General features: G+C 42.4%; 12 protein-coding genes across 12 annotated transcripts; all 12 read left to right on the forward strand.

Moving 5' to 3' along the window:
- Positions 1-1239: 1239 nt before the first annotated feature.
- Positions 1240-2358, forward strand: TM35_000242310 (cation transporter; the record flags this gene model as incomplete). The annotated part of the gene is made up of 1 exon (XM_029027643.1): positions 1240-2358. One exon carries the CDS (start codon positions 1240-1242, stop codon positions 2356-2358), a length of 1119 nt encoding a protein of 372 aa, XP_028881147.1.
- Positions 2359-3025: 667 nt separating this feature from the next.
- On the forward strand, positions 3026-4168 carry TM35_000242320 (cystinosin; the record flags this gene model as incomplete). Its single annotated transcript, XM_029027644.1, has 1 exon — positions 3026-4168. The coding sequence occupies one exon, from the start codon at positions 3026-3028 to the stop codon at positions 4166-4168; it is 1143 nt and encodes a 380-aa protein (XP_028881148.1).
- A 708-nt stretch (positions 4169-4876) lies between these two features.
- TM35_000242330 (uncharacterized protein) lies at positions 4877-5956 on the forward strand (the record flags this gene model as incomplete). The annotated part of the gene is made up of 1 exon (XM_029027645.1): positions 4877-5956. One exon carries the CDS (start codon positions 4877-4879, stop codon positions 5954-5956), a length of 1080 nt encoding a protein of 359 aa, XP_028881149.1.
- A 937-nt stretch (positions 5957-6893) lies between these two features.
- Positions 6894-8612, forward strand: TM35_000242340 (surface protease GP63; the record flags this gene model as incomplete). Its single annotated transcript, XM_029027646.1, has 1 exon — positions 6894-8612. One exon carries the CDS (start codon positions 6894-6896, stop codon positions 8610-8612), a length of 1719 nt encoding a protein of 572 aa, XP_028881150.1.
- A 711-nt stretch (positions 8613-9323) lies between these two features.
- Positions 9324-11261, forward strand: TM35_000242350 (surface protease GP63; the record flags this gene model as incomplete). Its single annotated transcript, XM_029027647.1, has 1 exon — positions 9324-11261. The coding sequence occupies one exon, from the start codon at positions 9324-9326 to the stop codon at positions 11259-11261; it is 1938 nt and encodes a 645-aa protein (XP_028881151.1).
- Positions 11262-12228: 967 nt separating this feature from the next.
- TM35_000242360 (programmed cell death protein 5) lies at positions 12229-12573 on the forward strand (the record flags this gene model as incomplete). The annotated part of the gene is made up of 1 exon (XM_029027648.1): positions 12229-12573. The coding sequence occupies one exon, from the start codon at positions 12229-12231 to the stop codon at positions 12571-12573; it is 345 nt and encodes a 114-aa protein (XP_028881152.1).
- An 876-nt stretch (positions 12574-13449) lies between these two features.
- TM35_000242370 (uncharacterized protein) lies at positions 13450-14775 on the forward strand (the record flags this gene model as incomplete). The annotated part of the gene is made up of 1 exon (XM_029027649.1): positions 13450-14775. One exon carries the CDS (start codon positions 13450-13452, stop codon positions 14773-14775), a length of 1326 nt encoding a protein of 441 aa, XP_028881153.1.
- Positions 14776-15936: 1161 nt separating this feature from the next.
- Positions 15937-17145, forward strand: TM35_000242380 (uncharacterized protein; the record flags this gene model as incomplete). Its single annotated transcript, XM_029027650.1, has 1 exon — positions 15937-17145. The coding sequence occupies one exon, from the start codon at positions 15937-15939 to the stop codon at positions 17143-17145; it is 1209 nt and encodes a 402-aa protein (XP_028881154.1).
- A 370-nt stretch (positions 17146-17515) lies between these two features.
- TM35_000242390 (S-acyltransferase) lies at positions 17516-19015 on the forward strand (the record flags this gene model as incomplete). The annotated part of the gene is made up of 1 exon (XM_029027651.1): positions 17516-19015. The coding sequence occupies one exon, from the start codon at positions 17516-17518 to the stop codon at positions 19013-19015; it is 1500 nt and encodes a 499-aa protein (XP_028881155.1).
- Positions 19016-19813: 798 nt separating this feature from the next.
- On the forward strand, positions 19814-23596 carry TM35_000242400 (ribosome biogenesis protein BMS1; the record flags this gene model as incomplete). The annotated part of the gene is made up of 1 exon (XM_029027652.1): positions 19814-23596. The coding sequence occupies one exon, from the start codon at positions 19814-19816 to the stop codon at positions 23594-23596; it is 3783 nt and encodes a 1260-aa protein (XP_028881156.1).
- Positions 23597-24243: 647 nt separating this feature from the next.
- On the forward strand, positions 24244-25599 carry TM35_000242410 (putative membrane-associated protein; the record flags this gene model as incomplete). Its single annotated transcript, XM_029027653.1, has 1 exon — positions 24244-25599. The coding sequence occupies one exon, from the start codon at positions 24244-24246 to the stop codon at positions 25597-25599; it is 1356 nt and encodes a 451-aa protein (XP_028881157.1).
- Positions 25600-25998: 399 nt separating this feature from the next.
- Positions 25999-27285, forward strand: TM35_000242420 (uncharacterized protein; the record flags this gene model as incomplete). The annotated part of the gene is made up of 1 exon (XM_029027654.1): positions 25999-27285. The coding sequence occupies one exon, from the start codon at positions 25999-26001 to the stop codon at positions 27283-27285; it is 1287 nt and encodes a 428-aa protein (XP_028881158.1).
- Between the last annotated feature and the right edge of the window lie 136 nt (positions 27286-27421).

Consider the following 27421-nt stretch of genomic DNA (forward strand, 5'->3'; position numbering starts at 1 on the left):
TTGTTGCTGCTCCTTGTTCTTATGTGCTTTTCTTGTTGTTTGGGGCATTTATATTTTTTTTTTTTTTCTTTGGAGCCACCATCATGAGGTGGTGAATTAAATTATGATAGACGAATTAACATGAACCACAGGTGTTGTCATTTTCTTTATCCAATGTTTTTCTTTCCTTTTATATTTTTATTTTGTAAGTATTGGTATCGCTACTATTATACAATAAGAAACAACACTAAGAGGTGCACCAAAAAGTTGAGAAGACAAAAGAGAAAAAAAAAAGAACGAAAACAAGACAAACACAAAAATATGCATGTAAACATGCACAAACCAAAAGGAAAACAAGTGGGAAACGTAATACATATAAAAATGGAAAACCAATGCAAACAATCAGTTTGTACAGAGTACAAAAAAGAAGGGAACGGATAAAAATACTATTCTTTTTTTTTTGGCAGACAAAAGGAGAGAAGTTTACAAGCTGTAAGGGTATATCTTTCAGTGTCCTTAAGAGCATTCGTTCATTTTTCCTGACTCAATCTCGTTGAGAACGGTAAAAAAAAAAAAAAAAAAGGCAACGTCAAACTCACGGAAAACAGTCAAGAAGCAATCGCGTTTGGAGGGAGGCTCATTTTTCTTCTTACTATAATATTATTAGGTGAAAGAATAATAAAAAAAAAAAAAAAAACGACTGTAGTGACCCACATCAATCCAGAATTATATACGCTCACAAACCAACTCAGTGGTTGCCTACATGAAATAATCCAAGTCGGCAAGAAAGCTTGCTCAATAAAATATTTCTCAAATCAACCGTTATTTTCTTCTAGAATCAGGAAACATTCGACAAAAACGACAATAGTCAAAGAAAATAATTATGTCAACAATCGTTTACAACAAACATTATAAATACAATATGGCAGAATTAAAAGATTTAACGCCAAATACCAATAATATACAAAAATAATAACAACTTCATTTTCAGGTTCCTATTTTTGCGAAATTCTTTTTTTTTTTTTTTTATCGGTCCTTCACAACTACATACGTTTACGAAAAAAATACCATCCATATACCAAAAGATGACATAAACCAAGCCATTAAAACTCAATCAATCTATGCCACCTACGTTTCTCTAATTTCCTACTTTCTTTCCTATTTGCTCTGGTGTTCTTTGTGAAATTCTAGTACGTTTGAAAGACTTGCCTCAAGGACTCGCACCAAATACTCGAAAATTGAAGATTCTTGACCGATCAAATGAACAACACTGAAGATTGCAGTGCGCTCCTTTCACAGCATGCTTCGCTGGAATCAAAACTTACTGAGCAACAGTGTGAACTACCCGATTCGCATGAACACGGACACGAGCACGGGCACAGCCATGGTGGGTGCAGTGGCGCCGATGGCCCGTACTCTGTCGGGCTGCATGTGGCGGCGATCTTCATTGTGCTGGTTGTTTCGTTTCTTGGGACGCTCATCCCACTTGCGGGGAAATATGTTCCAGTGCTGCGGGTACACCCGTTCGCATTTGTCATTGGCAAGTGCGCAGCAACAGGCGTTGTGCTGGCTGTGGCGATGATTCACATGATCAACCACTCCGCGCATACGTTCCAAGAGGAGTGTGTGCCGGCGTCGTTCCAGGAGTCGTATGATGCGTACGCGTTTTTGTTTGCGATGATTGCGGCGGTACTGATGCACGCGTTGGAGGTGAATCTGGACCTGATGTTTGCTGGCAGCAGTGCCCCGCCCTCACCAGCAGAGCCTGTTGAAAAGCAGAACATCACTGGAGGTGAGGAGCGTGTGTCTATTTGTGGTGACGAAGGTGGCTGCAGCGGGCACCACAGTCGCAGCATTCTCCTCGTTGCGGAGGGTGGAGCGCAGCGTATCGCCTCGGCCCTGTTCATGGAGTTTGGTGTGACGCTGCACAGCGTATTCATTGGACTGACAGTTGGCATCACGAGCGATGACGACATCAAGCCGTTGCTTGTGGCGCTTTCGTTCCACCAGCTGTTCGAGGGACTTGCGCTGGGTTCACGACTGGCGGATGCGCCGCTACGCGGCTGGCTGGAGCTGTTGCTGGCGCTGGTCTTTTCCGTGTCTGCACCTTTGGGCACTGCGATTGGTCTGGGCGCCGTCGTGGGGTCGAAGGTCTCAGTAACGGGGACGGCATTCGTGTTGGTCCAGGCGATATTCGATGCAGTGTGCGGTGGTATTCTCCTGTACCTGGCGTTTGTACTAATGCTGAACGATTTCCCGGCGGATCTGCGGAAGTACGCCGGTGCGGATGCGGAGTACCGTGGTCTGAAACGGTTTGCGATGTTCTTTGCCCTATGGGCAGGGGTTGGAGTGATGGCGGGGATCGGGAAGTGGCTGTAGGCGTTGAAAAGAACTGCATTCCGTTCCATCGCTGTGCGTAGGAGTTGTGCTTCTCGTGCGTGTTGAACATGTTGTGTGTTGTGCTTTAAAGCCAGTGTTTATGTATGTCTGTGTGTGTGTGTTTTCCAAACTTTTTTTTTAAAATTTTTTACACTGTGTGACCGTGAGAGGTGCAATGTGTGTATGTGTAATGGAGAGGGGGAGTGGGGGATATGTGTGCTGGGCGGTTCCAGTGCTGCGGAGCTAGGCACCCGATAGAGCTGGGTGATGGCTGTAGCTTGTGCGCCGCCCTCCCTCTCTTCCTGCGGGAGCAACAGGGGGGTCTAGGAAAAAATGTGGGCAGCAGCGGCACGAGAGTGGGCGGGTAAGACTAAGTGCGCTTGCCCGATGTGAGGGATAAAGAGGGGGATGCCGTGGTGCATGTTCTGTACTGGGTCGTCTTTCCATAACTTTTATTAGGAATTAGGGAGTTTAACATAAGTAACAATCTGTCTGATGCTTTGGTGGTGTATTGCTCTGTCTTGCGAGATCGCCATGTTGCAGTAAAGTGTCTCTCCACATTTTTTTTTTTTTCATTTCTTATCTTTTCTATTGGTTTTTGTTTTTGGTTTAGAGGAAGACTTGCCTTTTAATTATTTTTATTTCTACGAACGCTTACAAGGTAGTAATGCCTGAATTTGGATTGTCCGATAAGCCTGCCCCAACTGTGGAGACCACAGTGGTTTTACCGGTGGAGCCAATGATTGATGAACGACCTGCAGAAGATGAAGTGACACCCATTCACAAGATGGATCATGATGTCAATCTTTCTAATGGTGGTCACTCATCTTTGGCTGAATCACCACGGAAACTTGCTGATCCGTCGGGAATTAAGATTTGGAAATACGAGATCCCGACCCGCATTGTTGCACCGGTTTGTGCGTTTTTAATGCTCGGCTTGTCGGTGATTTTGACGTTCACGGCGCCAGTGGTAAACGCAAATCCGAAACCCTGGAATTACATCTCTGCGTTGATTGGATGGATATACTTTTTGGCATGGGGGGTGTCCTTCTTGCCACAGTTATATTTTAACTTTCGCCGTTGGAGTGTGGAAGGTCAGAGCTTTGAATTTGTGACTCTGAACATAATTGGTTTCGCGTGCTACTCTACATACACTCTCTGCTTTTATGCGAACAGTGCCGTTCAGGAGATGTATCGTGAACGGCATGATGGTATGTCGAACACAGTGGCACTAAACGACGTTGTGTTCGCAGTGTATGCGCTCACCTGCTGCATAGTGAATGGGGTGCAAATTATTTTCATGGATCGTGGTGGCCAAAAGCTGAGCATTTTCGCCATCGGGCTTATCTGCCTTATAATCTTCGTTATACTGCTGTGGACATTCCTGATTGTCGGGGGTGTCAAAAAAACTCACGTCTTTAACTACCTCGATCTCTTGTACGGATTGAGCATGATAAAACTGGGCATCAGTATTGTAAAGTACTTGCCACAGATATATCTGAACTACAAGAGGAAATGTACAATTGGGTGGAATATCTGGAACGTTATACTTGACTTCACGGGAGGTATTCTCAGCATTGTACAGCAGGTAATGGACAGTTGGGTAACCGGAAATTGGGAGGGCATGACAGGCAATCCTGTAAAGTTTGCCCTTGGTTCAGTAAGCATACTATACGATGTTGTTTTTTTGGTTCAGCACTTTGTGTTGTACCGCCAGAACAACAAGGACTTTGCCGCTTCTGATGACTGCACTGAGGCTGTGGATTCACGGCAACAGAGTGAGGAGTCCGTCGTACGTCATTTGGTGTAACTCCTCTGCGTGTGACGCCAGATATATTGACACGGTTCAGGCCGTGTCCAACTGGGAAAGAAAATAAATAACAAGGGATACACGGAAAAAGAAAATGAGAGGAAAAAATAAGAGGGAATGTATGAAGAACGGAAAAAAAAAAACAGGAAAAATTTAGGGCAACGAAAAAAGAAAGAGTGATACGCAGTACTTTATGAAAATTAATATTCCAGATTATCTGTATTTTAGCCGGTATAAAAAAAGAGAGGCATCTGCTGTGTGGCGGTGCTGTATCTTGGCCATAACACTGATAATCTTTTTTTTTTTTTTTTTTTTTATTCCCCCGAAACCTGCTGTGTAGCAGGGTTACCAACGTAGAGGAGCGGAGAGGATGGGATCTTACGGTAACGGTATCTCAATCCCAATTAATTCCATCTCTGTCGAAAAGTACTGCGTGGATTATTTCTGCCAAAGCAGAAATATAGTTTATAAAAATGCCGGTTGTAGCTTTAGAAAGATCGCAAAAAGTGTGGAGTCCACCTTTTTTTTCGTTTTCTGGCAAGTTTAAGGTACTACTATCTGTTTTTAGCTGTTTTATATTTATTTATTTATTTATTTTTATTTATTTCTTGTTGTTGTTTTGTTTTACTGGATTTCTGGCTTTGTTTCATTTTTCCTGTCCCTTCATCTGCGATAATAGAAAGCTTTATTTCTGCAATCCATAGGTATATGTCGAGGTTAGTCCACCTGCCGGAGAGGACTAATATACGGGGGCTATGGGATGATGCCGGTGCCTCTGAGGCTGACAAGCAGCTCAAGTTGCAGAACGCTGAGGTACTGAAGAAGGAGCAGCGCCTGGGCATCGGAGGTGAACACACTCATTCTGCCGTGATGGAGCTGTCACCACAGCCTACGCGAAGTGCAAAAGGCTACTCCCGACGCAACAGAAGTCATTTCAGCCTTTCACACCCGCAGAACAATCCTGTGAAGCAGGAATGGTTGGTATCGCCGGACGTTTCATGGGAGTCGGGTGTGTCCCAAGGTGTTGACGGACGTGGTGGACGGTGCGGACGCGGGCGCGGGCGGGGGATGTACGCCTCTACAGAACTGCGTGACGGCCTATCCGTTACCTCCACCGCGCAGTGCTGGAGTGGCGCAACCGTCAACCATCCGTCGATGTTGGCGATTCGACGGCACCATGACGACGTGGCTGCAGCGTGCGGTGGTGGCGGGAGCAGCAGGCGGCGGATCGATCGTCTGCCCGTCGGGTACCAACTCGCCTCGCACTTGAGCGGAGGAGTGGAATCTCAGCCGGTGGGATACCGCATCCGTGTGGAGGAGGAAACCGGTGGCCCACGGGGCTCATTTTTATGGCCCGGAAACACTAACCCCGCACGCAGGTCAACTTCGATAGACGTTGTGCCTTTTAACGGTAAGCCCGCTTGCGGTGTGGATGAAGCAAGTGGTGAATTCGTTTCACCTGTGGTGTGTGTGATGAACCAAGGCAGTGGTCCATCGGGACTTCTCTCCTCAATCACTCATGGGTCCACATCTCACGTCACTGTGGGTGCTGCGTGTCGTCCACTATTGTCCCCGCTCCTTACGGAGGTGGACCTTCGCTTACGCCGCCAAGGGCTCGGGGCCCTCTCCGATCTCTGGGCCGCGTGCCCCGAAGCGATGGACAAGGTTCTTGCACTCACAGGATTCGATGGGAACCAACGGCGAACGATCCTCTGGGAGGTGCGGCGCATGGCTTATTTTTCTGCACGACACGAGGCTCTGTTCCATCAAGATCAGTGCTTCCACTGACAATATGATATCAAATATCGTACATTAGCATCAATGTTTGGGATCGAAAAGCACTACACTCTGTGTGACTGTTTGATTCATAGACAGTGACAGGTTCCTGTAGTTTTCTGTCGCCATGGTATTGAATTGACGAAAATCACCAAAGAGGCAATGAGTCTCTGCTGTCAATAACAACAGGATCTCCTGTTACCATCACCCTATCTCCTACCCGAAATGCTGACAGAACATTACTCACGGGTACAGCTATGTGATGGATGCAGCGGCACCGATAGCCCGTACTAAGTCGGGTTACATGTGACGGATTTATTTATCGAGAACCATATAATTGTCGTTTTTAAAAATAAAAAAAGAAAAGAAATGAAAGTGGTAATTTTGCTAATGCTAGAGAGTGTATATAATGTGTAGAGTTGCGTGTTATGCTTGACATTTGTCTATTATCGATATCTTGTACTTTTTTTTGTATCGTAGACTCTTCGTTATTGTAGTAGATGGAGATTGAATTCTTTCACGAGACCACGACTACTTTCCTCAGAAGCCGTACTTCACGAATGGTAAACAAAGAAACGATCTATGTTTGCCTAGGTTTAAATGGTGAGTACGTATGCTGTCTTAATGTTTGGGCTTTGCCGAAACTGTTACTGAAAGTATTGGGTCTTTTGGTGCCTTGCATCATTCTTTTTCTTTGTACTGTATACAAGTCGCAAAACAAACAAACAAACAAACAAACAACAACAACAACGTACGTTGTTTAAATATGAAATTTCCATAAGGCCAGAAATTTCTGTTGCTTTTTTATTGCGTTTCATTCTTACACCCGGACCTCTCTGCTTACCTGTGTACTACAATATTAGGAGCATAGACTGTTTTTTTGCGTGTCTCGTCGTTGAGGGCCATTTTTTTTTTTAATTGTTTCTCTACTGTAGACAGCATTCATTAAATGACAAAGCAAGCTAACAAATTGAGTGCCCGCACACCCGCCACAGTGCGCCAGTCACTGTACGTGATGCCGCTGCTTCTTCTGCTGTTGTTTCTGTGCTGCGCCTGTGTGTGTGTTGCGCAGAAGGACGGCGGCGTGCAGTCGACTGGTGTTGTGCGCGAGTTGCCCCGCAAGGGACAGAGTGGTGTGCAGGCGTACACCGTCTCCGCACAGGAGAAGGACGACAAAGAGTGGAAACTAATCCGCATTAAAGCGTCAACAAAAGACTTGGAAGATGCATCGAGGTATTGTACTAAGATTGGGGAGCAAATCATTGATTTTGAGGGGGACGAAGTTGTATGTGATGAAGAGGATATCCTTACCGATGAAAAGAAGAAAACTATTATCAACACGATCCTTCCCGCTGCCATCAAACTACACAAGGATCGTCTGCGTGTACAACCTCATGAAGGCAAACTAAAGGTGCCCAATTTTGAAGATGGAAGTGATTGTGAGTATTTTACTGTACCTGATGAGCACCACACTGAGGGTGTTGAAAATGCTGACTTTGTGTTCTACGTGGGGTCTGGACCGGGGACATCATTTGGTGTCACATGTGCCCCAGAAGATTTGTCAAGTCGTCCAATCGCGGGTGCCATGAATATTGCGGTATTTAAATACGCTGGCCTGCGGTTGAGTGTTCGCAGTATTGCACACGAGATGGCACATGCACTGGGTTTTGACTATGAGCGGATGAAGGAACTTAATATGGTGACTACTGTCACTAATGTGCGTGACAAGGATCGGGTTTTGGTGAATACCGCAGTGACGAAGGAAAAGGCACAGGAACACTACAATTGTCCTGAGCTGCAGGGAATGGAGCTGAATAACGAAGAACAAGAGGAAGGTGAGGATCAAGAGGAGGATGAAGTCTCATCTCACTGGTCTGTACGTCTCGCGAGGGACGAGTTGATGGCTCCACCAACGGGCCTTACCGCCGGTTACTATACAGCACTGACAATGTCAACATTTGAGGGTCTGGGGTACTACAAGGCAAACTGGGGAATGGAGGAACCAATGAGCTGGGGCCACAAGGGCGGATGCGATTTCATTAATGGGAGCTGCATGACCAACGGTGTTACAGCGTTTCCGAAAACGTTTTGTAACGATACTAAGTTTCGCTGCACGTCGGATCGACATGCTATCGGACGTTGTGAATTAAGCAAGGATGTGGAATCGAAGGTTTTTTTGGACCAATGTCCTACCATGGAGCCCATTTGGAAGCTGGAAGGAGAAGAAGAAGAAGAAGAAGAAAGCAGCCCCACCAGCCTCTGTACGGATGGCGAAGAGGGCTTGTTTCCCGGCTCATTGACCGGTGAAGACTCGTGGTGCCTCGATGCGGAGTCACTCACTGTGGTGACTAATAAAAGAAGCATGCGTAACGCTATCCGCGGCGTGTGTGCGCGGGTGAAGTGCAGCAGTGGTGGTGGAGTGAAAGTGCAGTACAAGGGTAACGACAAATGGCACGACTGTCCCGAAGGTAAGTCCATCGATGTCAGATCCTCTGCATTTACAAATGGTAAGATCAAGTGCCCCAAATACGATGAGGTGTGCACCATCACACCGGATGGCAGAAGCAGATTGTCCATGAATGTTGAACTCGACAGCACACGCAGGGCTGCTGCTCTCTCTGCTCTTGTGCCTCTCGCCATGACCTTCACTCTGATGGGTCTTCTGTGAAACACCACTGCAAGCACAACAGGGGACACCAATACAGCAGTCAGTATCCCAATGGAAACTGTTTCTGCCGCAATGAGGATAGGCACACTGTCCATGGGCTATATAATAATTTATATAATTCTTTTGTATCTCCTAAGGTAAAGAAAAGGGATATATTGTTTTTCCATCTACCCTCTCTCATGCACTAAATGTTATATGAATTCTTTTTTTTTTTCTTGATTCTTTCACTCAAGTACTTTTTCACACGTTTGATTATTGTATTGCTTTATATGCGATATTCGCATACTTGTTTGTTTTTGCTTCACACCCATTGTTATTATTATGCAGATTAAATCTTCTTTTTTTTTGATGTGATTCTATATGAATATACTGTTTTTTTTTCCTTTTTGCTGAAAATCAAAAACACGGTATCTTTTTCTACTTGCTGTACTGATATATTTATACATATGGATTTGGTTTGGTTCAACGATTTTTTTTTTCTTTTGATCTGGTCGTGAAATTTAAACGTCTGAACCGGACGTTACAACAAGAGGAATGGAAGCACTATAATATTTTTCTGATTCTGGGGATGGGTTGGGAGGATTATTCCACCCTGGAGAAAAGTACTTCCTGACTTGTCTAGCTGCTTCATCTGGTTCAGCTCATCTTTATGGTACCGTTTACTTGATAACTTTGGATTTATACCTCAAACCATAAATCAAATGAAGGGAAATGAATATTTTGCCACTGCATAATGGACTGTGTTTCTTTGCCACAACAGTGGTACCGTTTGATTTGGATTGGCATGTGCGGGACTGCTCTTGCCCTGCTCTGTACTGCGCTCCTCACTCTTTTTTCTCTCTCTCCCCTTCTTTGCTCCTTGTTTCTTTCTCTACTGTAGAAAGCATTCATTATATGCCACAGCAAGTTAACAAATTGAGTGCCCGCACACCCGCCACAGTGCGCCAGTCACTGTACGTGATGCCGCTGCTTCTTCTGCTGTTGTTTCTGTGCTGCGCCTGTGTGTGTGTTGCGCAGAAGGACGGCGGCGTGCAGTCGACTGGTGTTGTGCGGGAGTTGCCCCGCAAGGGACAGAGTGGTTTGCAGGCGTACACCGTCTCCGCACAGGAGAAGGACGACAAAGAGTGGAAACTAATCCGCATTAAAGCGTTCACGAAGGACTTGGATAACAAATCGAGGTATTGTACTAAGGTTGATGATAAGGTCATGGATTTTCAAGGTGACATCACCAAATGTTATGAAAATGAGATTCTCACCGATAAAAAGAAGGAAACTCTAATAAATGAGATGATTCCTGCTGCTATCAAACTGCACAGGGATCGTCTGCGTGTGCAACCCCATAAAGGCAATTTGACTGTTCCTCCGTTTCAAGATAAGAGTTATTGCAAACATTTCACTGTACCCGATGAGCACCACGATAAAGGTGTTGAGAATGCTGACTTTGTGCTCTACGTCGCAGCCGGTACCGGAGAGCCATTTGGTGTCACATGTGCCCCTGCCGAAGCGTCAAGTCGCCCAATTGCTGGTGCCATTAATATTTCACCGTATTATCTTGTTTATCCGCGAGGGAGTGTCCGTGCTGTTGCCCACGAGATGGCACACGCACTGGGTTTTGACTATGAGCGGATGGAGCAACTTAAGATGGTGACCAAAGCCAATGTGCGTGGCATGAATCGTAAGTTGGTGAGTTCCAAGCGGACGAAGGAAAAGGCACAAGCACACTACAATTGCTCTACTCTCGAGGGTATGGAGCTGCAGTTGGGTAGCGGAGATAAGGTACAATCGCACTGGACGCACCGTAACGCGAAAGATGAGTTAATGGCCCCGACGGATTCACTCGGTGCCGGTTACTATACAGCCCTGACCATGTCAACTTTTGAGGACATGGGCTACTATAGGGCTAACTGGGGAATGGAGGAGCCAATGGGCTGGGGCAACCACAGCGGGTGCGATTTCTTTGAGGCTTTGTGTATCGTCAACAATGCCGCCAAATATCCTGAAATGTTCTGCAGCGAAAGTGTTTCTCGATGCACAACGGACCGCAGTTCCCCTGGCTATTGTAGTGTGCCTGCCAGTTATCATTGGGAGAGCGAAAAGAACCTCTGCCCATTCACCAAGCCCGATTATGGTAAGTTTGAAGAAAAAAGTCGATACGTGTTTTGTTTTTCGGATGATGTACCTGCTCTTGATGGGTCACTGATGGGGAATGACTCGTGGTGCCTAGATGGTGAGTCACTCCATGTGAATTTTGACGATGACACCGTGAAGGAAAACGTGGCCGGAGTGTGTGCGCTGGTGTCGTGTGATGAGAGTAGTCGTACAGTGAAGGTGCAGTACAACGGTAGCGACGAATGGCACGACTGCCCCGAAGGTAAGTCCATCGAAGCAAAGTCACCTACGTTCAAAAGCGGCAATATCAAGTGTCCCAAGTACGATGAGGTGTGCACCATTGCCCCCAACGGTGGCAGTCGTCTTGCACTGATCGATCCACCGGATGATCCGACACCCTCTCCTGATGGTGGTGGTGGTGGTGGTGGTACCGGTAATGCTGGTGGTGGTGGTGGTCATGGTGATGGGTGTGCCACTGCTGCCCCCATCGCTCTGTCAGCTATTGCCCTCATGGTTATCACGCTAATGCTATTACCGTAAACGGTATCAATGGTCCCACTTCACGCCATTGGATAGTGACACAGTGATGTCATGTGCTCAGCACCAAATGTATCCAAGTGATGGTGAACCTGTATTTACTTATACAGTACATGTATATATGCATATGTTTGTATTTTGGTTTTCCGTATCCTTCTGTACAGGTGACAACCAACCCTGCATATAATTTGTTTATTGTCTGTTTTTTTTTTCTTTTGCCTGTATGTATCTGTGTGTGCACAGGATACGTTTAAAGAACAAATAAACCACATACTTTAACCTATATTGCTATATATATCTGCACCAGGAAGCATACTGATACGATAACACGTGTGGATCCATTCTCTCTCTTTGGTAAAATGAATGGCACCACCTGCGCCTCCTCCAGAGTGCAATCATTTCTCTTCGTTTTTTTTTTTTTTTTGAATTCTATTGGGAAAAGACATGATTTTTTTTTTGCTGATGATGCATGACTGAGTGCGTTTGTCGTTGTTGTGGAGAAGTGTTACGCTCAGCTTCTGTGCATCTTATTTTTGCTTCGTTTTTTTGTAATGAATCTCATTTGTGTGTGAAACGGTAAATGCTTTTGTGAGTGAGAGGGAGCAAGTAAAATACAAGAAAAACATGGGATGATCTTTGCAGTTGTGTTTCACTTGGTGAACAGACTCTTTTTTCTTCTTCTGGAAATCTCTTTGTGTTTGTGTGTTTGTTATGACAAATATCATTGAATGGGTGGGAATGTAAAGTGCCGGAAAAACGTGGGATTCATTTGAACGGTGATATTGGTGGTATGTGATTGTCGGAGTTAGTCAAAGTTATGATATATATATATATATTTTTTTTTTTTTGTTCTGTGTTTATCCCTTACTGGACGGACGACTCCCTTCATAATTCTCCCTCTCTTTCTCTTTTTCTTTTTCCTTCATGTTTTCTAGCATTACACCGTAGACCATCTCTTCCCCTCTGGCGAATGTCGCGCGTGCCGATCAGCGAGGAGCAGGCGCAGCAGATGATGCTCGAGCAGCAGGCGCGCGAGGAGCGGGCGGACGCGGCGCGTGAGCAGCGGGACGGACTTCTCCGCGCGTGCGTGTCGGCGGAGGGCCGCGAGCGGTTGGAGCGGTTGGCGCAAGTCCGCCCCGATCGGGCCCGCGCGGCGGAGGTGCAGTTGTTGCAGGCCGTGCGAGCCGGGCGTCTGCAGCCGCCGGTGGGCGACGACGCCGTGCGGGACATTCTCGAGCGGCTGGGTTCCCAGGGCGCAGAGGCGAAGAGCAGCAGCATCACATTCGCACGTAAGCGCATGGATGATGATTGGTAGAGGAAACAGGAATTGTGTGTATATACATATTTATCTACGTATTATTTATTTATTTATTTATTTATTTATTTAATCTTTGTGTATGTCTGTGCTAAGTGGGTGAAAATGAGAAAATTTATTGTAAGAGAAGGAAAATGGATGAGGAGTAGGGGAATATTGAATGTGGAGACGGTGATAGGATCAGAGATTTTATTATTATTATTATTATTATTATTATTATTATTATTATTATTATTATTATTAATGTTATTATTAATTGTTTCGTTTCCTTTCTCTCGTTCTTTTGTACTCATTCTCCCTCTCCCTCTTCGTTAGAGGGTGAGAGTATGTGTGAGGAAAAGGTGCGTTAATGTGACGGGTTTCTGGGATAGTTAGGTAAACATTGCGTCACTAGTACCACAATTATTCAATACTCTGCTGTTTTTTTTTTTCCATATGTAGTGTGCGTTATTGTACTCCTTGTTTTCATGTTCGAGCTTTATGATGTTTAGATGGGAAAAAGAGGTATTGGAACAAGCGAAAAAAAAGAAAAAATCCTTTATTATTTATTTATTTATTTATTTATTGTGATTTTGACCCTCTTTTGATGTTCTTTTCACTATAGTGATTCTCCTATTACCACCTCTCCTGTCAAATTTTCTCTTGACGACAATATGTCTTTTCTCTTCCTGTGGTTTTTTTTTAAATTTATTTTAGTTTTGGTTTTCATTACTCTCCTCTGGGGAGCTGTACGTGCGGTATCATAAAGCACGCCCGTCAACACACTACATTGCATAAAACATTAGAGTACGTATATCAAAGGAAGAGAGGCGAGGAAACTCAACGACACACATAAGAAATAAAAGTCAACACTAAAAGGAAGATAATTAAAGGTAAATGCCGAAACGACACCGCCAGCCCGATATCTCACACCTCACTTTCCTCAGCCCACAGGAGAATATTGAAGACTACGGTGACCGTCCACCAGTTGGATCAGAAGAAGAGAGTTGTAACAGCGATGAGTTTAACGGGAGTGATATGGGCAATGATGGTAATGTCTCCTCCTCCGCCGATACACCGCGTGAAGACACGGACAGTTCCCTCATGATGAGAGCTGGTAGCGCCAATAGCAGCACCAGCGGCAGCGAGAATGATAATATCGGAGAGTATGAGGAAGGAGAGGAGGATGAGGATGAGGATGATAACGCCAGTCTTATTAATGTGGACTTTGGAGTGTTTGATATGAAGCCACGTGATGTGGATGCGGTGATGCATCTCATGGATCAACTCTGTCCAGATAAAATGAATGAAGTGGATCGTGATGAATTGGGCGCGGCACTTCACGGGAGCCCCTTTACGTCTCTTGTGAAGATCGCCACAGACGATGATGATGAGGATGAGGATGATAATGATGAGGATGAGGATGAGGATATTGAGAACGGTAACCGCAGGAATGATGCTGGTACAAACGATAGCGATAATAATAATAATAATAATAATAATAATAATAATAAGGATGAAGAGGAAGAAGAGATATATGGAATGGCGAGTATTCTTGATTTGGTCCACAACCCCCGTCTGAGTACTCTCTTGGCGCACCTTAAAAACAGTATGTGGCGCACTATCACACCTGGCATTCTCCCAACAGATATGTTGGTGTCATGTGAGGAAGGAACAGGAAAGGCTAAATGTGTGCTTCTCGTTGGTGAGTATATTCGTAATGTTCCATTGGAGTTAACATCACATATTTTAAATGATTTGTTAGAGCGATTCCAGAAAATGTACGATACAAAACAAGACAACCCTAGAGTCGAAGTGAAGGCAACATTCCCTTGTATGTTTGCGGTACTTTCCAAAATACAGCGGGCGGTGGATCCACCAGTAACAAACACAACCCGTGAGGATGCAGTAAATAATAATAATAATAATAATAATAATAATAATAATAATAAAAAGAAGAAACGACGACAAAGTGTTACTCAACAGGAGGAGTTTGATTTGACTCGGTACATTTTCTGGCGTGAGGAGGATTCTATTCTCTATGAATACAGAGACAAACGCATTGCCACCGTGGCATATCGCTGTCGTCCACAGTATGACTGTCAACCAGAGAATGATATTCCCATTTCTCTTCTGTATGTGCTGCCGTACAATGGATTGGTACAGGCTGTAGCGGAGATCAGAAAGCGTGAGTCTACACAGACAAGTATTGTGCACTACTGATATATGTGAGGGGGAGGTGGGGTGAAAATGAAGAAATGAAAAAATAGACCTGATGTTATTTACTGATAGTGGTAGTGATGGCGTTTTTTTTTTTGTTATTGTTGTTGTTGTTCTTCTTCTTCTTCTTCTTCTTTGGGGAGTGATAGAAAGAGAGGTTCCTGTTGTTGACGCGAAACGATGGGGAAAGATGTGAAAAACATATATTTTCTATTTTTCCTCTTTCTTTGTGTATCTATGTATCTGTGTATGGGCTTATACATGGTATTTATGAGATGGGGACTGTGCATATGTATGTGTAATACTTTTAAAAGAAAGAAAAAAAAAAGAGTACAGAAATCAGGAGTCTTCTGTGTAAGGTGTATACGTTTGTGAGAAAGGAAAAGGGGGGGGGGGAAAAAGAGGATGGACCAAAGAAAGGATACCAAAACACAAATATAATAATAATAATAATAATAATAATAATAATAATAATAATAATAATAATAATAATAAATAATAAAATATTGTTTGGGAAAGTGTTGCTTAAGTAACTGTATGCATTGTTCTCATTCTCATTTTGTTCTTCCTTTCCCCATAGAGTTACGGAAACGCAAAAACAAAGAAAAAAAAAAGATTAACTAATTCATTCATTCATATATACATATATACATTCATACATGCGAGAATATCATCAGTTCCATATAGAGAAATGGGCTATGATTAGTGTATTTCTAGTTTTACTGTTTTTTTTTTTCTGTGTTCCTCTTCTTAGAGAGAGAAAGAGAGAAAAAAAAGAGATAAATTAGATCTTTTTTTCTCACCTTCAATATCTTATCATTTTTTCTCTTTCCCATCTTGTGTTGTTTTTGTTTTTTCACAACTTCCAAGAAGAAGGATTGCTGTGTGTAGGGTGGTGGTGGGTTGGGGGAGCCCCCCAACAGAAAACAAAAGGTAAAAAAAAAAAAAAAAGAAGAATTGCTGCAGAAAACACCACCACCACCACCAACAACAACAACAACAACAAGAATAACAATAATAATAACAAAGACTAGTCAACACATATTCCTTCACACTTTCTCTATTAGTTCTTCTCTGCCAAATCAGAAAAAAAAAGTAAAAAAAAAAAAAGAGGAGTGTGAGGTGTATACTTTGTATTGACGTGGTGGAAGGGTCTCCTCTCAAATGGCCGCTGGGGAGTCGCTGGTGTTATTCGTGCTGAACAGCGGCGGGGATGCGGCGCGGCTCTTCGGCGCCCACAACACCAGCGAAGAGGCGGCACTCAAGCGGGCGTACAAATCCCTCGCCGTGCGGATTCACCCCGACAAGAACTCACACACACGCGCAGCCGAGGCCTTTCAAGTGATGCAGCAGACATTCGAGTCCACTCTCGCCGCCCTGCGCACACAATCACAATCACAATCACTAGTAAGAAGAACAAGAACAGAAACAACACAGCCTTTTTCACATCCTCCTCCTCCTCCTCCTCCACCACCACCACCACCTCCTCCTACACACCATCATTATTACCATTATTATCAAGAAGAAGAACAAAGGCGACAGAAAGAGAAACAATACTCTAATCCATCGCAAGATATCGGTCTCTTTGATATACCACTGCCTCCAGATGTGTTTGGTGATTTCACGATGCCGGATGAGCCGGTGTCATCAAGTGAGAAGAAAGTACCAACAGCAAATGATAATTATAGGGTACCGAAGCCCTCACAAAAAGGAACGAAACCACTTCCTACACTAAACCTCTCTAGCAGTGATGATGATAGTGATAATAATAAAGATAGTAATAATAATGACGATAAGAATGGTGAGGGTCATCGTAAGAATTTTAATCGCAGTACAAAAACGGAATATGGGAAGACTGTGAAATTAGATGTGGAACGAAGAACAGAAGAAATACAACAGGATGAAAAAAAACAGGATGCGAGTCGGCAAACTTTGATGCAACTCTTCGCAAAATTTGATATTTCAGATGATGAAGGAGATTTGAAACCGATACACCGTTCAACAAACATCTTGAAAGGGAAACGTCGAGATCCCTCTCCCAATCAGCAAAAACAGCAAGAACAATCAAAGAAGAAAAAACCCTCAACTACTACTACTACTACTACTACTACTACTACTACTACTACTACTACTACTACTACTGGATCATCCAAAACGGTGGCATGTCCATTCTGTGGTACAAGTGGATTTTCTGTTCATACTACATTAGTTGTGGTTTGCCCTGTTTGTCATTCTCAGATTGTACCAACGGCTTTAGGCATGATGGCTGCTGAGCGTCATGCTGGAAATGGGCGAAATAAAGGTGGAACTTTGCAAAGTGAACAATGTGCATGTGGAAAGGCAAAAAAAGGAATGTGTTTTATATGTGACTGATTCACCACAGTCTACACAACAACAACAACAACGTTAGGTCTTTTTTTTTCTTCTTTTGTTCTTCTTGTGGGCACAAACCTTTTTATTCTTCTCTTGGAGAGTGAATCTGTGTGTGGGGCGAAAGCAATAACCCATTTTTTGGAATTTCAGTATATATATTATTTTCTTTTTCTTGTGCATTTATTTCTATATTTAATTTGTTTTTTGTTTGTTTTTTTAAACAACAAGAGTCGATTATATATGTATATATAATTCTTTTTTTTTCTTTCTTTCTTGGCTTTACTATATTGGTTTCAATTTTCCAATTTCATATAGAATCCAAGGGCGGGTAAGAAGTAATACAGGTGTATCTAGAGATATACATTTACACATGTCTGCTGTTCGAATTCCCGTTATTGGTCGCGTCTACAGGGTGCTGTGCCCTGTATGCAGTAACGAGGTCTTCTTTGATTGTCGCAGCACGGCGGTGTATGGTATTCAATGTCATGTTTGTCAAACCCTTATTGATTTGCGAGATCCATCAGCACCGCTGTTGCCTAATGATCCCGGTGTACTCACAGATCCTAGAAACGGTGAAAACACTGTATGTTATTCCCCAGAAGTATTGGAATCTGGTGTTGGTAGTAATAGTAATGGTCATAGTAGTAATAGTAATAATAATTATAATGGTAGTAGTAACACTGTTGCTGTTCCTGTTGGGGGCTCCGCGAAGGCACAACTCTCGGCGGTGATTGCGAGTGCGGTGGAAGAGCAGAAGAAGGAGATGCCAACGACGATGACAGGTGAAACCACTCAGGCCTTTTCAGCACGTCGAATGCAACTCTTCTCGGAACGAATGTCTTTTCTCTACCCAATTGTTCACGTCATTGAGTACATTGTGTTTGGCACTAAACCTACTGCAACTATTGGTTGTGTACGAATATTTCGTAAATATATACCGTGTGTGGGAAATGTTAATATACCTGTACCAAAAACATCTGTATCGTATTCATTCCCACTTTTTGCTGCTCTTGTACTCTATGTGGTCTTCACATATGATACGTACACTCTCGATAACGCATGGTTATGGCATATGCATATTTATGTTACTCTTTTACTTATTTTCTTTGTGGTCGTTATGGTAAATACCGTATACACAGATCCCGGTTTTATTCGTCCTGCTTACCTAGATGATCAAAATGATTATCATATAGGTAATAATAAGAACGATTACCACCGAAATGCTGGAAAACAACTCACATTAAAAGATATTGAGTTAAGACAGCGTGAGAGTAAGTGGGAAACTGTAAATGGAGAACAGGTAGAACGTAAGTGGTGTTCAACGTGTGAGTTGTATCGTCCTCCACGGGCAGCTCACTGTTATCTCTGTGGTTTGTGTGTAAGTGAGCATGATCATCATTGTTCTGTTATTGGTGTATGTGTAGGCATGCGTAATTTACGAAAGTTTATGTTGTTTGTCCTTTCCACTGTTGCACTGCCCTTTTTTCCCGCGGTGGTTCTCTCTACAGCCATGTATAGTAACAGTGAGATATTCAGTACGAAACAATATGTTTTTTCTATGATTCTCGTTATTGTGATGTTTGCGATATCATGTTCCACATTCTTTCTCTGTCTATCGCTGATAACAGGCATTATGGGCGGTGCCACCACACGAGAACGACTTCAAGGCGTTTATGATAACAGACGTAATCCTTATGATTATGGATTATGCCGCAATTTATTTGAAATGTTACTACGGCGAAATAATCCTACCTTGTTTGATGATGACTTTGTGCGTCTCTGTGCAGTGGAGGTTGATAAGAAAGATTTACACGATTTGAAAAATAAAGGCCCACATCCAAAGAGTGAGGATACAGTGACGTGCGTCTGATAAGAGAGGAACATATGGAAGAAAGGGTTGGGGATGGCAGCAAAAACAAAAAAACAAATGGTGGAAAGAATCTCTCATATACATTTGTGTAGTAAAGGAAAAGAAAAAAAAAAATAAAAAAAGATAAAAAAAATAAAAGGGATGAAAGAGAAAAAAAAAAAAAAGGAAAAGGTGGCGAATGAGCGAATGTACGCAATTATTACCGATTTCTTTTTATTATTTCTAATACATCTTTTCTCCATGTCCCGCTTTATTACTTTTTTGCTTTTTTTTTTTTAAACTTGTTCTGTGTTTGTTGATATTGGCAAATAGAAGTAGGGTGTTTTTTTTTTTTTTCTTTGTAACTGGTGATGTCAAGAGAAGGAAATAAAGAACATATTGCTCCTGTGAGCGTGCTATTTTGAGTGATCATATATTTTTTTTTCATCGTTTTTTTTTTCTTTTTTTATTGTTTTTTTTTTTCTATTGTCTTTGTTTTTTTTTTTTAGTTAAACCTTTTCTTGAATTCTTTATTTACTTCTGACAAATCAAAGACATTTATACATATACTCAAAACACACACATCATAATCAATAAATATCTCCTATTCTTTTCACCTCTTCTTCTCCTTTATTATTATTATTATTTCGTATGATACGTGATATAGGCGTGTTTAAATATTGAGGCTACTAGAGCTTTATTTAACACGGCAAAACAAAGAAAGGGCGAGAACCTTTAAAAAAAGAAAAAAAGGAAATCCACTAATAATAGTGGTAGTCTGAAGAGGTAAAAGAAGAAAAAGAAAAGTGGTAAAAGACAATGGAGGGGGATAATGAGCAAAAGAACAAGAGCCACAAGGCCCGCATTGTGGGTAGCAAGGCGGTCAAGAAGGATGAGTACCGCAAGAAGAAGGCCGGCATTGAACTCGAACCAAACAGGGGAAATAACCGAAAGGCCTTTGGCGGCCCAACCGCCAGCAGCCGAAAGGGACAAAAAATGCTTCGAAGTCTTGAAAAGCGGGAGACTGCACTGCACATGCCCACAATGGATAAAACCCTGCGGCATATTGTATCGGAGCCGCCGCTGCTGGTTGCCGTTGTTGGACCGCCGGGTGTTGGGAAGTCTACACTTATTCGCACAATGGTGAAATTCTATAGTGGCCGTAATGTGCGGGCGGTGCGGGGACCCATCACTGTAGTCGCAGGCCGCAGTCGCCGCGTGACGTTTGTGGAGTGTCCAAACACATTAACGGCTATGTGTGATATTGCCAAGGTAGCAGATCTTGTGCTGCTTATGGTTGATGGTGGTTTTGGGTTTGAGATGGAGACGTTTGAGTTCCTTAACATTGCCCAGGTTCACGGTTTCCCACGTATGTTTGGTGTCATTTCACACCTTGATCAATTAAGTACAGGGAAAGCATTAAAGAAACGTAAGAAGTTTCTTCGTCATCGCTTTTGGCATGAAGTGGCAGCCGGTGCGAAGTTATTATGTTTAGCCCCAATGGTACGTGGAATGTATCGGGCAACAGATGTGCTGAAACTACATCGTCTTCTTATTTGTGTAGAACCAAAAATACAAAACTGGAGAAACACTCACAGTTGTGTTTTGATTGATCGACATGAAGATATTACAGCACCACAGTTGGTTGCAGAGGATGAAAAGTGTAATCGTACTATTGCCTTCTATGGATATACACGAGGAAAACCATTAAAACCGCAACAATTGGTACATATTCCAGGATTGGGTGATTTCCCTGTTGCTCACATCTCTAAACAAGAAGATCCATGTGCCTTTGATGGCCCTGGTGGAAAATCCCAAGGACATAAGATGCGACATCTTAGTATGAAACAAAAACGTATTTACGCCCCATACTGTGATGTGAGTGGTGTCATGTATGATGATGATGCTATTTATATTCAGGAAGATGCTGAAAAGGAGATGATTGAACGCTCTGGTGAGGGTCTTCAACTTCTGCGAGAATTACAACGTGCTAAACCTATGGATGCTGGTACAGCCGCTCTTGATGTTGTACGCCGTCCAGTTGTTTTCCGAGATGATGATGCGATGGAATTAGAGATGGGTGAAGTGGAAGCCCCACCTTCTTCAGATTCAGAATTTTCCGATGATGATGATGATGAAAATGATAACAATAAAAATAACAGAAATGAGAGACGTCTCCAGATGAATAACAACCATTCACGAAATGATTTGTCACTATACGGACTCAATGATAACAAGGACAACAATAATGATAATGATGATGATGAAGAAGAAGTAGATGTAGATGGAGTTGTTACAGGTGGAGCTCTTGTACCACGTGGTCGTAATGCACCAGATGCTATTCGTGAGAATACTGTACGTTATGATTGGTCGGATAGTGATTTGATTCGCCGTTTGAAAAATTTATTCGTTACTGGAGACTGGAATGCAGGATCAAAAACAACAGGATCAGATGATGATAAGGACAGTAATGATGATGATGATGAAGAAGAAGTGGATAAGGGGTATGAGAGTGAAGATGAGGAATTTGAAGAAATAGCACGAGGTACAAAACCACTTACATCATCTTCCATGCTACAAGATCAGGATGATAATGAGAGTGAAGAAGAAGAAGACGACGATGATGAGAATGATGAAAGTAATAACTATGATCACGAAAGGAATAAACAGAATGGAAGACAAGTGACTAATGCATTAGCAGGATTGAATCACAAGTATAATTCCTCTTCTCCATCAGGTTGGGGTGCATTCCGACCAGATGATAGTGAACAACATCATCATCATCATATTCATTCTAAGAATGGTAAACGTAGTCATGAAGGAGGAAACGGGGAGGATGATGATGATGATTATGATATTCTCGCTGAGGATGAAAATGCTCGTGAGGATGCGGCATTATCTGATCAAGAGTTGGATGGTCTCGTCTCGAGTTTCTTGGCACCTCAACGTCGGGCAGCTGCAACTACTACAACGATAAGAGAAAGAGGAGGTCCTTCCTCTTCTTCTTTGCAGGATGATGATGATGGGGCCATACAGTTCTATGACCCCAAACAACAACGGGGTGGTCATAATGATGAGGATGAGGATGAGGATAAAAGAGGAGGAGAGGCTGATGAAACAGCGGATATTATTGAAGGGAAACAACTCACAGAAGAACAGGAACGACTTATGCAAAAAAGAATGGCAAAGAAAAAGGCTTTTGATGAATCATATGATATGGGAGGTAAAAATAATACATTTACACACTATCATCAACTTACACGAGCTGTTGAAGAGAAACAGGAACGATTAGATGCCGCTTTAAATGATATGGGTGATGATGTGGAGAAAAAGATTAAATTGGTCGGTTATTTCAGTGGTTTATATGTTCGTTTCGTTCTTGAAAATGTTCCTGTGGAGTTTGTACGTCACTTTAACCCATTGGTTCCACTTATTGCTGGAGGTGTAAATGCTGGTGAGGATCAATTCCGTGTAGTACATGCCAAACTTAAGCGTCATCGTTGGTATCCAAAGATTCTTAAAGCGCAAGATCCATTATTATTATCTATGGGATGGCGACGCTTTCAAACACAACCAATATTCGCTACAGAGGATCCTAATGGACGGGTACGTTATCTAAAGTATACCCCTATGCATATGCATTGTGTGGCATCCTTTTACGCACCAGTAACTCCTACAAATACTGGATTTGTTGCTATTCCTGTTCGAGATCTTCGATCGGCAAACTTTCGTATTCCTTGTACTGGATATACTGTAGGTAATGATAATGTTACAAATATTGTTAAGAAACTGAAACTCACTGGAACACCACAGAAGATTGTTAAAACAACTGCCTTTATTAAAGGAATGTTTAATACAGATCTTGAGGCGACAAAGTATGTGGGAGCGAAACTTAAATCTGTTTCAGGCATTCGTGGTATTGTTAAGGCTGTATTGAAGGGTAAAGATGGATTAATTCGTGCTACATTTGAAGATAAGATATTTCCCTCTGATATTGTCTTTTGCCGGGCATGGACAACTGTACATCCACCAAAGTACTGTTCGATTCAACGTAATCTTGTAGATCCTGAATGGGTTGGAATGCGAAGTATGCGAGAGTTGCGGTGGGAACATAACGTTCCACTTGTCACTAAGAGTGATTCCGAGTACCATGAGATTAAACGCCGTCAACGTGGGGATGAGATGGAGGATGATATTTACAATCATGATACTAAACAACCCGGTGGTGCCCATCCTAATAATACCGCGGACCGGTCTGTGAAGGTGCTTCTCTCCCGCAATCAAAAGATGCAGCTGCCGTTCAACATGAAGGAGGAGTTCATCCCGCTGGAGAAGTCGACGGCCCTCCAGCAGCGGGTGGCGGGCGCCACGACGATCGCCCCGGAGCCGCGGGACATGCGGCGCACGGCGCTCTTGAATGCCTTCAGCGACAAGGCCGAGTCGATGCTGAAGAAGAAGGCGGAGGCGAAGAAACGGGCCCGGCAGCAGCACCAGCGGGTCTCCGCCGCAGAGGAGAAGGAGTACGAACGGCAACTGAAGAAGGCAAAGAAGGAGACCGCACGTCTGCGGGAATTCCGCTCACAGCACAAGACACGCAAGTGAAGAGGAGAAGAAGTGTAGTGTGCAGAATAAAAAAAAGAAAAGAAAAAAAAAGAAAGATAAGAAGAAACAACAAAAAAAGAAAAGAGATAAAAAGAAATAAAAAAGAGTGACGTCTGTGGATATAAAGGACCAAACAAGTAAAGAAGATGGGGAAAACGAAAAAACAAGTGAGGTACGGAACTCTTTTTTGTTTCTGTTATTTAGTTCACTTTGTATTGAACCGTTTAAATTTAAAAAAAAGAAACAAAAACTAATTAAATTTTTTTTTTCTTCTGCTAGCTTCGCAGGTGTTATTGCTGATTTAGCAAGAATATTTACTAGTAGTAGTAGCCATAATTATATGGGATTGTAGCTCTCATTATGATTGTAAAGATTAGGAGATAAAAAAAAAGAGTTTTATTATTGTTACTATTATCTTTATTCTCTCTGTTTTTTTTTTTCTTCTTTTTCTTTATATTACTGAACGTGAATGTTTTGTACTCTGTCTTAGGAAGAGGAACACAAAGGGAACAATAATAGTAGGAAAAAAAAAGGAAAAAGGAAAACAATAAAAATAAAGCGTGTAGGCTTTAGGTCTGCTATTGTTTTCTTTTTTTTTTTTTTTGTCTCTCTGTCTGTCTGTCTGTGTGTGTGTTTGTAGATTCCAAATGTCGCGTGGTCCACGATATGCGAAGCGGTTTATTTCCAGCAGTGCCTTTTTGATCCGTCAACTGTTTTGTCTTCTTCTCGCTCTTCTTGTGCTGGCGATTATTATTCTTCTTCCTCCATCGGGAAATGCCGTGCGGGGTCGGGTCCAACACTACCGGCGTGAAGAGTTTCGACAACGGGAGGAGACGCTTCTACCGGAAGTACTTTCCCCTGATGTTGGAACCCCACCGTGTGATGATGATAATGGTTTTTGTGAGGTCTCTGATGAGGTGAACAGAGAAAAGACAGTGGAAGTAATGATGTTTATTGTTTTTCATCGTCGTTTATATGAGAAGTTGTATGAAGGACTTTCATGGTCTTTACTTTTACCTTTACCACCCAGTAATAGCCATACGCAGGGACGTGGGGATGAGGAGAATATGAATGGGAATAATATACAATCTCCAGAGATAACCACAAGAGAGATTGTGAATAGTCTAAAGATATACCGTGAAAATGAAGGTAGACAAAATGGAAATCGTATTTTTTTTCTAGCTACAAAGGAACCACTGGATATACAGTATTCATCAAAGATGATGGAGGGACGTTTATTGCGAGAGTGGGAAATGCCAGGATTTGTTGCCAATGAAAGTTTTCTGCAAATATATAGTGCGATTCTTTCAGTTTACAGAAGTGGAATGATTGGAAAACCATCTTCTTCTCTTAGTAATAGTCCGAGTAAAGATACAACAACAACAAGAACGGAAGAATCAGCCGTAATAAGAAGAGGAGGAAGTGACACAAAATCAGATGAAGAATGGATTGCTTTTCTTGAATACGATATGCGTATTGATCAACAGCTTTTACGTCGTATTCGACATCGAATACAACAACAACAACAACAACAACAAGAACATCATTCAAGATCCTCTCATTGTTGTATTTTTTACGGTTCTTCATATAATACTCTTTTCTTACTTAATAATTCTCTCGGTCATCGACTGTTAGAAGAATACAATCATTTTTTTCACAAATCCTTTTCTCTACGAGATCTTCCACCTGTAAGTGCGACAGGGGCATTTATTATACCCTCTTCTGTATTTCATCGCATTGCTCCCTTCTTAGAGAGTGTGGCCACACAATTGGTGTCTAATCGTGAAAGCCGCAGAAGTACATCCGCCAATGCAGGCTTCTCAACAGTGGATCTTAAGAAGAGTATGAGCAGCACAGGCAGCAGTCCATACGTAAGTTCATCATTAGAAGTGATGGAAGGGGCACTCGCATTGAGTTTGGGTCTGGAAACGGCGTATGTGCATGTAGAGATGCCCATTCGGCATTTGACTGAGCGTGAACTGGAGGAGGTTGGGGAAGAATAGTCTGTTGTAGTGTAGTGATCTGTCGAATAAATTCTTTATTATTATTATTTATTATTATTATTATTATTATTATTATTATTATTATTTACTGCTTATTACTTTTGTATGGTACATCCATTTTTTTTTCCTCTTTTTAAATATTTTATTCTTTCTTTAATGACATGTTGTTTTTGCTTCTATGCCTTTTTCCTTACAAATACTCTCTCTTTCTCTCTCTATTGTTATTGAGAGGATGTGTTATTAAACGAATTTCTTTATTTTCAATTGTTTTCTTTTTCTTTTTGTTATATATATATATATATATATATATATATTAACTGTTTGCTGAGAAGGAAGGTGAGAGGGGAGTGTACACCATTCATACTTCACAGAGACAAGACGAGATTGAATAGAAAAAGAATGGAAACTATTAAAACTCACCCACCGTTATCACTATTACTTCTTCTACAGTCTGCTCCTCCGCAGGAAACCTTCAAAGCCTTTAAAGATGACTGTGAAGTGTTGGGTATGCCGTGGTACTCAAGCACCGCACAGCAGTTGTGTGTATCTCTGTTCATACGAAATCCAATCTTGCTAAAGTATCCACCGCGTAAAACGAATATTCGTGCCTTCTTAAAATTATATCTTAATGATTTACAATCACCAGAGACGATGACCCTCATGATAAATACATTAAATCATGATGATGAAGAAGAAGAGGATACTATTGATTCTCGCCTTATGGAAGCGTATATTGAATATTCCATAAACTCGGATAGTAATGATATACAAGCCACTAAGTGTTATAAAACATTTTATTGTCCATTTGCGTGTAAACCATATCTTCCTGTTCGTTTGGCTTCCGGTCAATTCACAAATGTGGGTCTCGCCCTTTGGCCAGCAGCATTTGTATTAACACAATTATTACTAGACGAGTTCACATCTTCGCAACCCATGATACTATCACCTACAGGAAAGATACGAGTATTGGAATTAGGGGCTGGTGTTGGTTTAACACCATTAGTACTACATCGATATTCTCCCTGTAGAGAACGATTGCAGCGTTGTATTCTCACGGATTACCAACCCGAATTAATTGAAAACATTCTCTTTAATCTTAATTCTAACGGTATCGTATCAGATCTCTCTAGTGATCATAAAGGTAAGGATCTTGTATACATCACAGACATTCTTGACTGGACAGAGACGGAAGAGAATCAACATAAACTACAAGAATGGGATTGTAATCTCATTTTGGCTGCTGATTGTATTTACGAAGTGGAACTCATCACTCCTCTCGTCACTACACTACGCAATGCACTCCACTCCGCTGAGGACGCAGTGGCCATTGTTGTACAAACACACAGACAAAATACCACCATGCGGCGTTTCTTCGATGCTGTGAAGGATGCTTCCCTACAAATGAAGTCTTTCCGTCTCTTGTCTAATGCATTGGATGAAAAGAATGAAAGAAGAGAAGGAGGAGGACTGACTCTTCAACCAGCCACCTTAGATGCAGAGGGAAACCTCATCACTATTGAGGTTGATCAGGAGCAGAACCCCGACAATAATAATAATAATAATAATAATCGTATAAATACGCGTAAAGATAATGGCGAGGGTAATAATGGATGTTGGAATGGCTGGTTGGGGCCATTCTATCTAAGCTCAGAGGCGGCGGTTGGTATTCACGTACTTCGACGGTAACACTACACGTGATGGTGCTGGAGGAGAAAAAAAAAAGGGATTGAGTGCATAAAGTATAATGCACTTAATTGGGCCTTTTCTGATGGCTGTGTTTTGTTTACCCTGTTTGCCCAAGAGAGAGAGAGAGAGAGAGAGA

Source organism: Trypanosoma theileri, assembly GCF_002087225.1.
Source record: "Trypanosoma theileri isolate Edinburgh chromosome Unknown TM35_Tth_24_V1, whole genome shotgun sequence".
NCBI lineage: Eukaryota > Euglenozoa > Kinetoplastea > Trypanosomatida > Trypanosomatidae > Trypanosoma > Trypanosoma theileri.